Source organism: Muscardinus avellanarius (assembly GCF_963383645.1).
Source record: "Muscardinus avellanarius genome assembly, chromosome: 3".
NCBI lineage: Eukaryota > Metazoa > Chordata > Mammalia > Rodentia > Gliridae > Muscardinus > Muscardinus avellanarius.
Window position 1 is genome coordinate 12,484,988 of NC_137788.1, and position 12,668 is coordinate 12,497,655.

General features: G+C 56.3%; 1 protein-coding gene across 6 annotated transcripts; it reads right to left on the minus strand.

Moving 5' to 3' along the window:
* Positions 1-5,842: 5,842 nt before the first annotated feature.
* Positions 5,843-7,713, minus strand: HSPB7 (heat shock protein family B (small) member 7; the record flags this gene model as incomplete). Of its 6 annotated transcripts, none has more annotated exons than XM_080690495.1 (3): positions 5,843-6,022; positions 6,947-7,065; positions 7,530-7,713. In XM_080690495.1, the coding sequence occupies 3 exons, from the start codon at positions 7,711-7,713 to the stop codon at positions 5,843-5,845; spliced, it is 483 nt and encodes a 160-aa protein (XP_080546621.1). The 6 variants fall into 6 exon arrangements, with proteins under 6 accessions (XP_080546621.1, XP_080546623.1, XP_080546619.1 ...); XM_080690497.1 differs by having other exon boundaries at positions 5,843-5,980; positions 6,932-7,065; XM_080690493.1 differs by having other exon boundaries at positions 6,932-7,065.
* Between the last annotated feature and the right edge of the window lie 4,955 nt (positions 7,714-12,668).

Below are 12,668 nucleotides of genomic sequence, written 5' to 3' on the forward strand. Positions count from 1 at the left end.
GCTCAGTGGTAGAGCACCTACTTGCCCAGCAAGCAGGACGCCCTAAGTACAACCTCAGCGCTGCAAAAAAGAAAAAGAAAAAGAATCCGGATGACATAAGTCTATTAGAAAAGCTGGAGATGCCCTTGCCGTCTTCCCTCCCCTGGGATCACTGGACTGGAAGACCCAAAGTTACGCTGTAAAGGCCACTTTGAGACCTTTCCAGGAAGGGAGGCCTGTGGCTACACTTCCACACTGTCGCCAGCAGGTGTTGCTCTAACGCCATACTGGAGGGCACCCGGTCCAGGCCTGAGCAAGAAGGGAGGGGCCCTTGGAAACAAATAATAAAATAGGACTGGAGGGGTAGCTCAGAGGGCCTCACTAAGTAGCTGAGGCTGACCTCAACCTGTGATCCTCCTGTCTCAGCCTCCCGAGTCCTAGGATTACACCTTTGTGCTGCCACGCCCAGCTCTAGGTCAGTCTTCGCCACTGCCCGGTGAGAAGCTGTCCAATTTCGCAGATGAGGAAACAGGATCAGGTGGGATGAGAGACTGGCACAAGGAAGGAGAGAAGGAAGAAAAGAAGTCAACAGCCCAGCAGCCCTGCCCTCTGGTCTGCAGCTCCCTAGGCCATCAGCCCTTCAGGGAGTCCCTAAGAGGACTCTGTGCCTTTCGGGGGGGGGGGCTCAGAGAACCCCACCCCTTCCAGTAGCCCCCAGACTTCCACAGAAGATCCCAGAGCTTGATATTGGCCCTGGGAGCTGCTGGCAAGGTGCACCGGGGCTCTGGGCTCTAGGCTCTGGGCTGGCCTTCTGTGCTAACTGTAAACATCAGCCCTTTCCCTGCTCAGAGCCCCTGCCCAGACAGCTCACTGCGCCCTCTCCATCTCTCTTGTTTAGGGTAAAGCTGGGTAAGTGGGCCTTTGACTTTCTTCTCCCCACCTCTCTCTTTCTCTCTCTCTGTCTCTCTCTCTGTCTCTCTCTCTCTCTGTCTCTCTCATATTGGGGATTGAACCCAAGCACATTCTACCTCTGAGCTACATTCCCAGACCTTTTTATTTAATTTTATTTTTGGTACTGGGGATGGAACCCAGGGACAATCTACCTTTGAGCTACACCCCCAGTCCTATTATTTTTTCTTTATTTTGAAACAGGGTCTCACTGAGTTGCGGAGGGCCTCACTAAGTAGCTGAGGCTGTCTGTGAACCACGATCCTCCTGTCTCAACCTCCTAAATGCTGGGATTACAAGTGTGCGCCACCATGCCTGGCTTAGGACAAGGTATTTTGTTTTATTTATTTATTTATTTATTTATTTATTTATTTATTTATGTATTGGGGATGGAACCCAGGAGCATTCTGCCTCTGAGCTACACCCCAGCCCTATTTTTTATTCTTTATTTTGAAACAAGTTCTCCTTAAGTTGAGGAGGGCCTCACAAAGAAGCTGAGGCTGGCTGCAAACCCGAGATCCTCCTATCTGAGACTCCTAAGTACGGGATTTTAAGGGTGCACCGCTCAAGCCCATTTTATTTTATTTTATTTTATTTTTTGTGGTAGTAGGGGTAAAACCCACAGACTTTTCTACATCCAGGCTATGCTCCCAGACCTATTTTATACTTTGTTTGGAAACAGGGTCTCACTAGGTTTCTGAGAGCTTCACTCAGTAGCTGAGGCTGGCTTCGAACCTGTGCGATCCTCCTGTCTCAGCCTCCCAAGCGCTGAGATTACAAGTGTGCGCCATCAAGCCCGGCACACCCATTCTATAAGTGGGTGAATTTCTAGCCTGATGTCTGGTCACCTTTCCAGATCTTTTGTGTGGTTTCTGTTGTCTGATCAATAGAATCCCCTTTGAGGACAATCAACAGTACTCAGGGTAATTATTAAAGATTTATAGCTGGGTGTGGTGGTGCATACCTGTAACCCCAATACTTAGGAGGCTGAGACAGGAAAATTGCAGGTTCAAGGACAGCCTCGGAGGTAGAATGCCCCTGGATTCAATCCCTAGTACTATTAAAAAAAACAAAACAAAAAAAAAACACAAAAAAACAGGCATGGTGGCACACACTTGTAATCCCAGCATTCAGGAGGCTGAGACAGGAGGATTGCGGTTTGTAGATAGTCTCAGCAACTTATGAGGACCTCCACAACTCAGTGAGACCCTGTTTCAAAATAAAGAATAAAAAATAAGGTTGGGGTGTAGCTCGGAGGTAGAAAGCCCCTGGGTTCCATCCCCAGTACTGGGTGAAAAATACTTGTTAATTCCCCAGAAGCTTGGGACTCACAGGCCTGGCTGGGAAGTAGAGGTGCTGGGAATGTTGCCACAGCCTTTCATATTAAAATTCCAATATCTTTGTTCTCCGTTTCTGTCTTCTTTCAACATACTTCTTTTATGTCTTCTATCTTATCTCAGAACAAGGTACCACCCAGCACGTAGAGATGGGAGCTGGTGGAGGATGCAGGTTGGAGGCTGGAGAGGGGGCTGGATGGCGGGAGCTCTAAGGGCTTCATTTCTCCTCTGGCTCTGGCTTGCTGTGTGACCCCCAGCAAGGCCTTTATTTTTATTTATTTATTTATTTATTTTTTTTTTGGTGGTACTGGGGGTGGAACCCAGAGGCTTTCTACCTCCGGGCTATACTCCCAGACCCATTTTATATTTTATTTGGAGACAGGGTCTCACTAAGTTGCTGAGGGCCTCACTAAGTAACTGAGGCTGGCTTCGAACCTGCACGATCCTCCTGTCTCAGCCTCCCAAGCGTGGGGATTTTGAAAGCAGGGTTGGGGCGGGGAGTCTGAACACCTCGGGCCTAGGGCTCTCTGTGCTTTATCTGCGACTCTGAGCACCCAGGATCCCCCCAAAATTACTGGAACCTGCGAGTCCCCTTTCTTGGCAGGAGCTGAGGGTGGATGGGGGTTCATCGGGGTAACCCAGCAGAGGGCTTTCCCTGAGCCACAGAGAATTCAAATCCCAGCCAAGCCACCTCCAAGGTGACCTTGGGCCAGTTGCTTCACCTCTCTGAGCCTCCGTATTCTCCGGGGTGCGATGATAACAGTATCTACCTTGCAGGGCCGTCGGGGATGAGCCGGGCGCCTGGCACCCACTAGGGCGCAGTGAACCCACTGCTATAATTACTCTCTGGGGCGGGGGCGGGGCGCGGGCGCGCAGCCAGGCCTATGTTTAGACTGAAAGGGCTGGGGGTGTCCCAGACAAAGCCCGGGCGCCCAGGGGCGGGGCCAGCCAAGGCCAGCGGCCACCCCGCCCCCTCCCCCGCCGCGGGGTCACCTTGGCGGGACCCGGGGCCAAGCTCGCTTAGACCTGGAGCCAGCAGAGCTGTCGTGTCCCCAGGATGCCACCCCGGGAGGCGCCGCCGGCCTGTGGAGCTGCGCCGGGCCCCCACACCGAGGCGGGCTTGACCCCGGGCGGGGGGCGACGCGGGGCGCCAGCTCTGCCGGTCCCCACCCCCCAGCCCCGCGCCGATGAGTGTCCAGCCGCAAATAGCGCAGCGGAATTAGTGAGTCACTGAGGCTGGAAATACCGTATCTCCCTCCAACCCTGTCCTCTGACCGCGGCGGGAGCTGCCTGGGAGGGCCTGCTGCTCTGCTTGCTGCTCTGGTTTCAGCAGCGCCTTGGGGGAGTGCGGGGTGGGGTCCCCCAGAGAGCCCCCAGGGTTCCTGAGCCTGCCAGCTCCCCACCCTGGCCCAGGCCCCAGGCTCCTACCGGCCAGGAGCTGTGCGACCTTGGGCCATCTATCAGCCTCCCTGGGCCTCAGAGCCCCCCATCCCATAGAAGGGCTCCTAGCTGCCGGGTGACCTGGTGCTGCCTGCCCACCTGGGTGTCTCTTCACCTGGGACAGTGCCAGCTGGGCACAGTGCTTGGTATATAGTCTCGAGTTCTTATTTATTTTTCGGTACTGGGGGTGGAACCTAGGAACATTCTACCTCCAGCCACACCCCTAACCCTATTTTTTTTATTCCTTATTTTGAAACATGGTCTCACTGAGTTGCAAAGGGACTCACTAAGTAGCTGAGGCTGTCTGCAAACTATGATCTTCCTGTCTCGGCCTCCCGAATGCCGAGATTATAAAAGAACGCAACCATGCCCAGAGATATAGTCTCAGGACAGTAAATCTTTGTGTGTGTGTGTGTGTGTGTGTGTGTGTGTGTGTGTGTTTTACTGGAGATCAAACTAAGGGGTATTTTACCTTTGTGCTACACCCCCAGCCCTGTTTTTCCCCCTGTTTTTTTATTCCTTATTTTGAAACAGGCTCTCACGAAGTAGCTGAGGGTCTTACAAATTACTGAGGCTGGCTGTGAACTAGAGATCCTCCTGTCTCAGCCTCCCCAGCACTGGGGTTACGGGGGAAGACACGCAGCCGGCGGTTGGAAAACAGGGCACTGCCAGGTTGTTCACTGAAATAATCCTGGGAGTCCCACGGCAGCCAGAGGAGGCCCAGGGACACCCACATTTCGGTGAGGTCTTGGGCTTTTACTTGTCTGTTTATCCTGAGGTTCCTCAGCCCAACCCCAGGTTTGAGAACTTCAGGCAGGGGGTCTCTGGAAAGCTGTGATACTGTCGTTTATTCTGTGTACAGGTTACAGTGCCCAGACTCTCCCACAGTCCCCAGCCCAGCCTCCCCTGGGTCCTGCCATGAGCCCTGGGGACCCCAACTAACTCTGAAGCCCCCCCTCTGCTCCCCCTGCCTCTGTACATGGAGACTAAGCCGGAGGCAATGGGGTTGGTTGGGGTTCCCCAGGGCCAAGGCTGAGGGTGGTCCCTGCCCTAGACTGGGGGCCAGGAGGGAACAGGCTGGAGGCTGGAGATCCCCTCCCCAGCAGGAGGAAGTGGGAGGTGGGATGCATAGCCCCAGGGAGGCAGAGGGTGTGGGGAACATTCCTCAATGTTAGAGTGTCGTCCCCCCAGCCCTGTGCAAGTAGCAGAGACATCACAGATTCAGATCCAGCCTTCGGTGACAAAGCTCCCGGCACCACACAGCTCAGAGACTCCGCTTCCCCATGGGCGAAAATGGAGACATAAATCCAGCTCTGAGTTTGGCTTCCACTGGTGGTCAACACGAGGGTTGGAAGGACAGTGATGTGTGTGTTGCACACACCAGGTCCATAGGTTCACAGACCCAGACGAGGGACAGATGGCCGGAGGAAGCGGCGCCCAGCCTGGTGTACCCGCACCGACCCCCACCTCCGGGGTCCTGTCTGCAGAGACAGCCTCACCTGGAGGCACAGGAGGTACGGGGAGGGGGGAGGTTTCACCCTGTTATTCCCCTCCAGCGGTATTGGAAAACCCCGCCCGTGTGCAGGCACACCTGGCCTGCCCTGGCACAGCTGGCTGGCTGGGCGCAGGTGGCGGGCAGCCTGCCATCTGGTTTGGGGTCTGGAGGGCGATGTGGCTGCCCCTCCCTCCCGCCATTCCACCTGGATGGGCACCTTTGTCTATGACCTTCCCTCTCTCCCGGCCAGGGGTATCCCAATCCCCGTCCTCCTGCCCCTGCCCTGCCCTGCAGAGACCCCACAGATCAAAGGATCTGTCAGTCTGTCTTGCAGATCATTTGCCCAGAAGCCCTGCCTGTCCTCCTCCCCTCTCCCAAGTGGGCTCTTTGGGACCTCCCTGACTGCACCCAGCGCTCTATTCTGAATTAAGTTAGGGAGTCTGTGGTGAGGCGAGGGGTTCCCTGGCCTGCCCTGGGCAGCGTGGAGGGTCCTCATTTGGAAGGGTGACCCACCTGGGGCCTGGGGGTGCCAGAGACTGGAGCCAGTACTGAGACACCTGGGGGCTGTAGTCAGGGGGTGGGGACCCTGGGCTGGCGGGCCAGCATGGGAGGAGGTGGGGGAGGGCAGGGCCCGGGGAGACCCTCAGATTTTTATCTCCGTCCGGAAGGTCTGCTGGACGTGCTCGGTGTGCGGGTGACGCCGCGCCCGGATGGTGAGGCTGCCGTCCTCCCGCAGGGCCGAGGTCACAGAGGTTGGGTCCACGTCCTCCGGCAGCTGGCACTTATGAGCGAAGGTGTTCATGACGGTGCCATCGGCTGCCAGCTGGAGGAGGGTCCATGGGTCAGGCAGGCTGCCCCCAGCTGGGCCAGCATGCTGACGGTCCCACCGTCACGGGATGGGGAGGGAGGTGGTGACCACAGCTGGGGCAGGCACAGAGGGGCTGGTTGGAGCTCCAGGCATCCCGAGGGGGACCCCTGACTGAGTGTCCACCCGCCAGGGCCGTGCCCCTCCCCCACAGCTCAGCCAGCACACGGTGTCCAGAAGAGTCTGGGCGGCTGAGTCACCGTCAGGGCAGCAAGACTGGCATGTGCTGCCACCAGCTCACAGTCCTGGCAGGGGTCCCCCCGAGTCCACCGGTGCACTGGGAAGGAAGCCGGCTGCCAGCAGGATCAGGAGGAGCTGGGCAGAGCCCCTCTAGCAGGCCTCTGCTGGCCCTGCCAGGCCCAGCCACGCCTTCCTCTGCAGTAGAGGACGGAGCCTCCTGGGATCTCAGGCTCAGGGCCCCCGGCGACCCAGTAACCCCGAGACCCATGGGTAGAAAAGCGTATGGCTCTGAGAGAGTGACCCTGAACTTTAGGGCCTCTGTTCAGCCGTAGGCCCAATTTGGGGTCCCAGGATGAGGCCTGGGCCTCTGGCTCCGGGATGGAATTAGGCTGAAGGTGTAACGTGTGGGTACACCCCTCCCCCACCGCCCCCATGCCTCTCCCCCTCAGGGCCCCTCTGCCCACATCCCTCCATCCCCCTCCCATCCCCAAGACCCCTCAGCTGCTGAAAGCCGGATCCGACAGCCTTGGGGCAGAGCGAGGCACAGGGTGGTCCCGGCTGTGAGCTGTGGGGCAAGCTCTCCTGCTCGTCCCGGGGGAGGCCAGGTGAGGAAGGACACTGGTCGGGTCTGAGGAGATGGGCGATGGCGGTACGCAGAGGACAGGGCTAGAGTGGGGCCAGGCTCACCTTCTCGGCCCGCACCTCGATGTGGTTGTTGGAGGTGGTGACGATGATGTCTTCGGGGGAGAAGTCCCTCACATCCACGGCGAACTCGTAGGTGTCTCCGAGGGTCTTGATGTTGCCAGGGCCCCCGGTGCGAGCTGTGGGGAGGGTCTCTGTGAGCTGGGCACGGGTGTCTGTCCTTTTCTTTCCTTGGGCTCCTTCCTGAGCCCCTCCTCACATCCCTTGCCCACTTTTTCTGGGCCAGGGATAAATCTCGCCCAACACTGCGTACCTGTGTGTGTGCCTACACATGTGCATATGTGACGCTCGGCCTGTAGCAGCCCAGCCCGCAGACCAGGTGCCAGCAGGGTCTAGTTAGGGCCAGGCCACAGGTGTGGCCACGGGCGGCTAAGGGGCCGTATCTCACCCCGGCCCAACCCGGCCATCACTGTTGCTGGGGAGCCCACCTGTTTTTACGGCCACCTCTGTCTTGTGGCCACGCGTGGCTGTGAGCTGCGTGTGCAGCACCTATTCCTGGCAGGTGCGCGGCCAATGGGTGTCCCACGGTACCCTGGAGTGATGTCCCCAGCCTGTGCCCCCTCCCAGAGCCCCGAGCACTTGCCTGGGAAGGCCAGGGGCTCCGAGTGGGGCCGCATGAAGCTGCCAAAGTCCTCAGAGAACATGCTCAGGGCCTTCTCCATGGGCGGGTCCTGGGCCGGGAGGGCGCGGGAGGCCGAGGAGGAGGAAGAGGACGAGGAATGGAAACTTCTCTCCGCTCTGAAGGAGGAGGAGGTCCGGTGGCTCATCCAGGGGCAGCACCGGGCCCTGTCCAGGGGGGCAGGAGCTGGACACGAGAAGGGCGCGGGCACAGCGTCCAGGGAGTGTGCCGGGCCCCCGACCGCCAGCGCTTTATAAGGCCCAACTGGCTCTGGGCTGGGGGCCAGCCCCTTGTCTACTAGCTAAATTTAGGCCTCTTCATGGCCCAGAGGGGGCTGGACATCTTCTCCAGAGAACCGGCGCTGCTGACAGCCCCACACACGCAGGCCGGAGGGCTGAGCTCACGGCTTGCATTCCAGACAATTGCTCCAGTCCCCTGGGCCTCAGTGTGTGTGTGGGGGGGGATCCTGTCCCCTTGCCACCTCATAGAGGTGGCATTTCCCCAGCAGCCTGGGGCTCTCTAGGGACTACGCCTCCCCATTCAGTCTATGGTTCCCCCAGCCTGGGCTCCTCTGCATCAGAATGCTCAAACTCCTGGAGGGGGGGGGGCAAGGACCCCCTGCTGGGAGCTGCAGAAAGCTCCATTGCAGCCCATCTCTTAGGAAAGGCTGATCCTTTCCCCCCCTCCCCCGGGATGGGTAGACATGCAGCTGGCAGCTCACCCCCTGCCACCTCCCACAGAACTGGGATTCCATGGCACCCCCTGCTCTCGCAACATTTGGGGGACCAAAGAGAAGAATGCAGGCAGCTTTCTTTGATAACTGTCCTTAAAGGTCTTGGAGGTTAAGTTCCTAGCACGTGAGCCGGATCTGGATCCATGGAGATGCCGGAGTGGCCGGCAGCAGGATTGCAGTTAGAGGTAAAGGAGACTCCAGGAAAGACTTCTCAGGTCATTCTAGCTCTGCCTCCTGGGGGCAGCCGTGAGCCCCCAGCACCGTGGCTTTGGTCCCCCAGCTCCGGAGGAGGAGGTATCATACCTATTTTGTTTTTCATGTTGGGGATTGAACCCAGAGGTGCTCTGCCTTTGAGTTATGCCTCTAGCCCTTCTTACTTTGAAACGTGGCCTTGCTAAGTTGCAGAGGGCCTGGCTATGTTGCTGAGATGGCCTCAAACCTGCAATCCTCTTGTCTCGGCCTCTCAAGTAAAGGTGTACACTCCCGACCTGGCGTGGTGGGCCACGCTTGTAATCCCAACATTTGGGAGGCTGAGACCAGAGGATCGTGGTTCATGGACAGCCTCAGCTACTTAGTAAAGCCCTTTGCAACTCAGTGAGACCCTGTTTCAAAATAAAGAATAAAAAATAGGGCAGGGGGTGTAGTTTGGAGGTCGAATGCCCCTGGGTTCCATCCCCAGACCTGGGGGAAAAAAAAAAAACGTGTGCGCTCCCGTCATGTTCATTTTAGAGACTAAGACTGAGGTTCACACGAAGGGCGGAGCTGGACTCAAGCTAGTGGCAGAGCTGGGGTTGGAACCCAGAGGCCTGTGGGTCAAAGGCCTTCTTGAACACACAAGTGTGGAGCTAGGCTGGTCCAGAAGGCCCCAGGAGCCCCTCTCTGCCCACCCGCTGCTCAGCAGAGCCATGGCAGATGTCACCTGGCCTGGGACTGGCCGTCTGCTCTGTCCAGGCTGCAGTGTGGGGCTTTTGTTCTCCTCCCCAGGCCCACCTTTGCTACCCAGCTGGCTCACAGAGGCCCCCGTCCACACAGGCCTGTGTGTGTTCACCCCGGGAACCTGGCAATGTGACTTGCTCTTTCTGTTCTGAGACCTCCCCGCGGTGTCCTCTCTCTCCTATCTAACTGGGCATTTCCCCCCACTAGACTGGGGGCCCTGGAGGGGTCTGGAGCTCCACCCCTCATCCCAGTTCCTGGGCTGTCTCTGGTGCAGGTGGGCTGTGAATGGGGGCTGCAAGAGCGGCTGGAGCAGGAGGGGTCTTTCTCTGGCTTTGGAGATTCGTACCCCGTTCGAGTTCCTCTCCAGGATTTGGAGGTCCCCGGCCATTGCAGCTCACTGCCGGGGCTCACGTCAGCCACTCTATCCTGGAGGTTCTGGCAGGGAGGCCCGAGGGGAGTTGTGGGCACTGAGGTGAGGTGGGGGCGGGTGGGGGGCCCAGGAGCCCGGCACCCGCCAGGGAAACAGGAGCCGGTAGCTAAATGCAGATACGCAGTCATGGTGCCGAGGACCTGAGTCACGGCTCCTGGATGTCAGATCCCTTCACCGCCCGCCCACCCTTCCTCCTCCCCCGTCCCCATCTCCGAGGCGTCATCCACACAAATACTGAATTCTCTGGCTTCAGTGGCCAGGAGAGACCAGAAAAGGTCATCGAGGTCATTTCCCGACTCTGGCGTGCCTCTTCCTTGGATCACATGGATGGGAAGCATCGAAGCTGATCCAGTCCCGTGAATCCGGGCAGCATCCCAACTGGCCGGGAGCTTTTCATAGACACAGTTTCCCAAGATTCTGATCTGGAGGCCAGCATGGTGGCGCACGCCTGTAATCTCAGTACTCGGGAGGCTGAGACAAGAGGACCTCAGGTTTGAGGGCAGCCTTGGCAATTTAGTGAGACCCTGTTTCCAAATTAAAAAAAATAAAACACAGAGGCGGGCGTGGTGGCCCACGCTTGTAATCCCAGCATTTGGGAGGCTGAGACAGAAGGATCGCTGTTCATGGATGGCCTCAGCTACTTAGTGAGGCCCTTTGCAACTCAGTGAGACCCTGTTTCAAAAATAAAGACTAAGCCGGGCATGGTGGCGCACGCTTGTAATCCCCGCGGTTGGGAAGCAGAGACAGGAGGATCGTGCAGGTTTGAAGCCAGCCGCGTGCGCTGGCTTAGGAGACCCTGTTTCAAAAATATAAAATAGGTCTGGGAGTGTAGCCCGGAGGTAGAAGGGCTTCCAGGAACCCCAGTACCACCAAAATAAATAAATAAATAAATAAATAAATAAATAAATAAATAATAGACTAAAAATAGGGCTGGGTGTAGCTCAGAGATAGAATGCCCCTGGGTTCCATCCCCTGTACTGCAAAGAAGAAGAAGAAAAAAAAGGAACACAAAAAATACCCCCACAAAATCAATGGAATTCTACTCAACAATAAAGAACAAACTTATGTCATTTGCAAAAAAATGGAAGGACTTGGAGTTATGTTAGGAGAGATTGGCTAGCCACAGAAAGTGAAAGCCATTCATTTTCTCTAATATGCGCAAGCCAGGGAGTAATGAGACACAAGGACTCCACATAATGAACGGGGATGGGGAGGAGGTCTAAGGGAAGGGAGGAGGACGACTGAGGTTCATTAATGGAAATACTACCATTGACTATGTGTATATATGCGAATATGCCATGGTCAGTCTCAGTACTCTGTGTTGGGAAGGGGGGATGGGGAGGTGGGAAGAGGGGGCACCGAGTGCTGTGTGCATGATGTCATTGTCAACATGACTTATGATGTGAGATTATAATGCACCAGTAAATGCACATTAAAAAAATTCAAAGGCTTGCCGGGCGTGGTGGCGCACGCTTGTAACCCCAGTATTTGGGAGGCTGAGACAGGGGGATCATGGTTAGCGGATAGCCTCAGATACTTAGTGAGGCCCTCTGCAACTTAGTGAGACCCTGTTTCAAAATAAATTAAAAAAATAGGGCTGGGGGTGTAGCTCGGAGGTTGAATGCCCCTGGGTTCCATTCCCAGACCTGCCAAAAAATAAAAATAAATAAATAAAATATAAAAAATTCAAAGGCTCAAAAAATAATAATATAGGGTTGGGAATGTAGTTCAGAGATAGAACACTCCTGGGTTCAATCTCCAGTATTTAAAAAAAAAAAAAAGATTTTTGTTTTAGGTCTTGGGAAGGACCAGGAATCCGTGACCCTCAGCTCCTCACACAGCCAGCTCAAGACCAGTGTCAGGAATCTCTGAGGGAACCTACGTGTTGGGCAGTTCTTGAGGCCCGGGGGACTCGGATGGATGAGGCACAGGCAGGCCCCTGCTCTCCTCACTGACCAGAAGAGGAAACTGCAGTCCCACTTGGTGCTGCTCTGGGGAGAGTCGGAGGTGCTGCTTCAGACCAGCTAGAGCCCTGCGGAGCCACCTCCACTCCAGCGGGCTCTTGATGTGGAGGAGGGACTCTGGGGGCAGCTGGGTGGGACAGTGGCTTTGGAGGGACCTTTCCTGGACCCCGTGGCCCCTTGCTTCCTCCTCTGGTTTCCTGTGCTCACGGGGTCAGGGACTAAGGATGTGCAAGGTTGGCTGAAGGACTGCAGCGGCAGCTGCCTGAGACGTGGGAACTGGGGTTTGCAATGTCAACAGAACAGTCAGCTGTCCTGTGACCGTACACAGAAGACAGTGGCCAAGGTAGAGGGTAGGCCCAGGGTGGCGCCCTGCAGCAAGTACTTGCCACATCGCGAGTGACACTTCTGCTCCTATTTATTTATTTATTTATTTTGGTGGTACTGGGGTTCCTGGAAGCCCTTCTACCTCCAGGCTACACTCCCAGACCTATTTTTACATTTTTATTTGGAAACAGGGTTTCCTAAGCCAGCGTGTGCGGCTGGCTTCGAACCTGCGCGATCCTCCAGTCTCTGCCTCCCAAGCTCAGGGATTCCAAGCGTGCGCCACCACGCCCGGCTCTGCTCCTATTTAGAATCAACTTGGCCTGGAGGCTGGCGTGGTGGCGCACGCCGATGATCCCAGTATTTGGGAGGCCGAGACCGGAAGCTCGCAGGTTCTTGGCCTAGGCAACTTAGTGAGACCCTATTTCAAAATAAAAAGTAAAAAGGGCTAGCTAGGAATGTAGCTTGGAGGTGGTATCCCTGGTTTCACTTCCCAGTACCAAAAAAATAGAAAATAAATCGACTTGGCCCAGCATCCAAGGCAGAGGCAGCCCAGAATTTCAGGTTTTCATCAATCACTGAAGGGTCTTCATGATCTTCAGGGTGGTTTGTTTGGGATGGGAGACAAGATCTCCTCAAATCTTCTAAAAGCGTCATGAGGCACCAACCCTCAACTCTGTACCCAGCCATCGATCTGGTGGGATCTTAGGGGCTGAGGA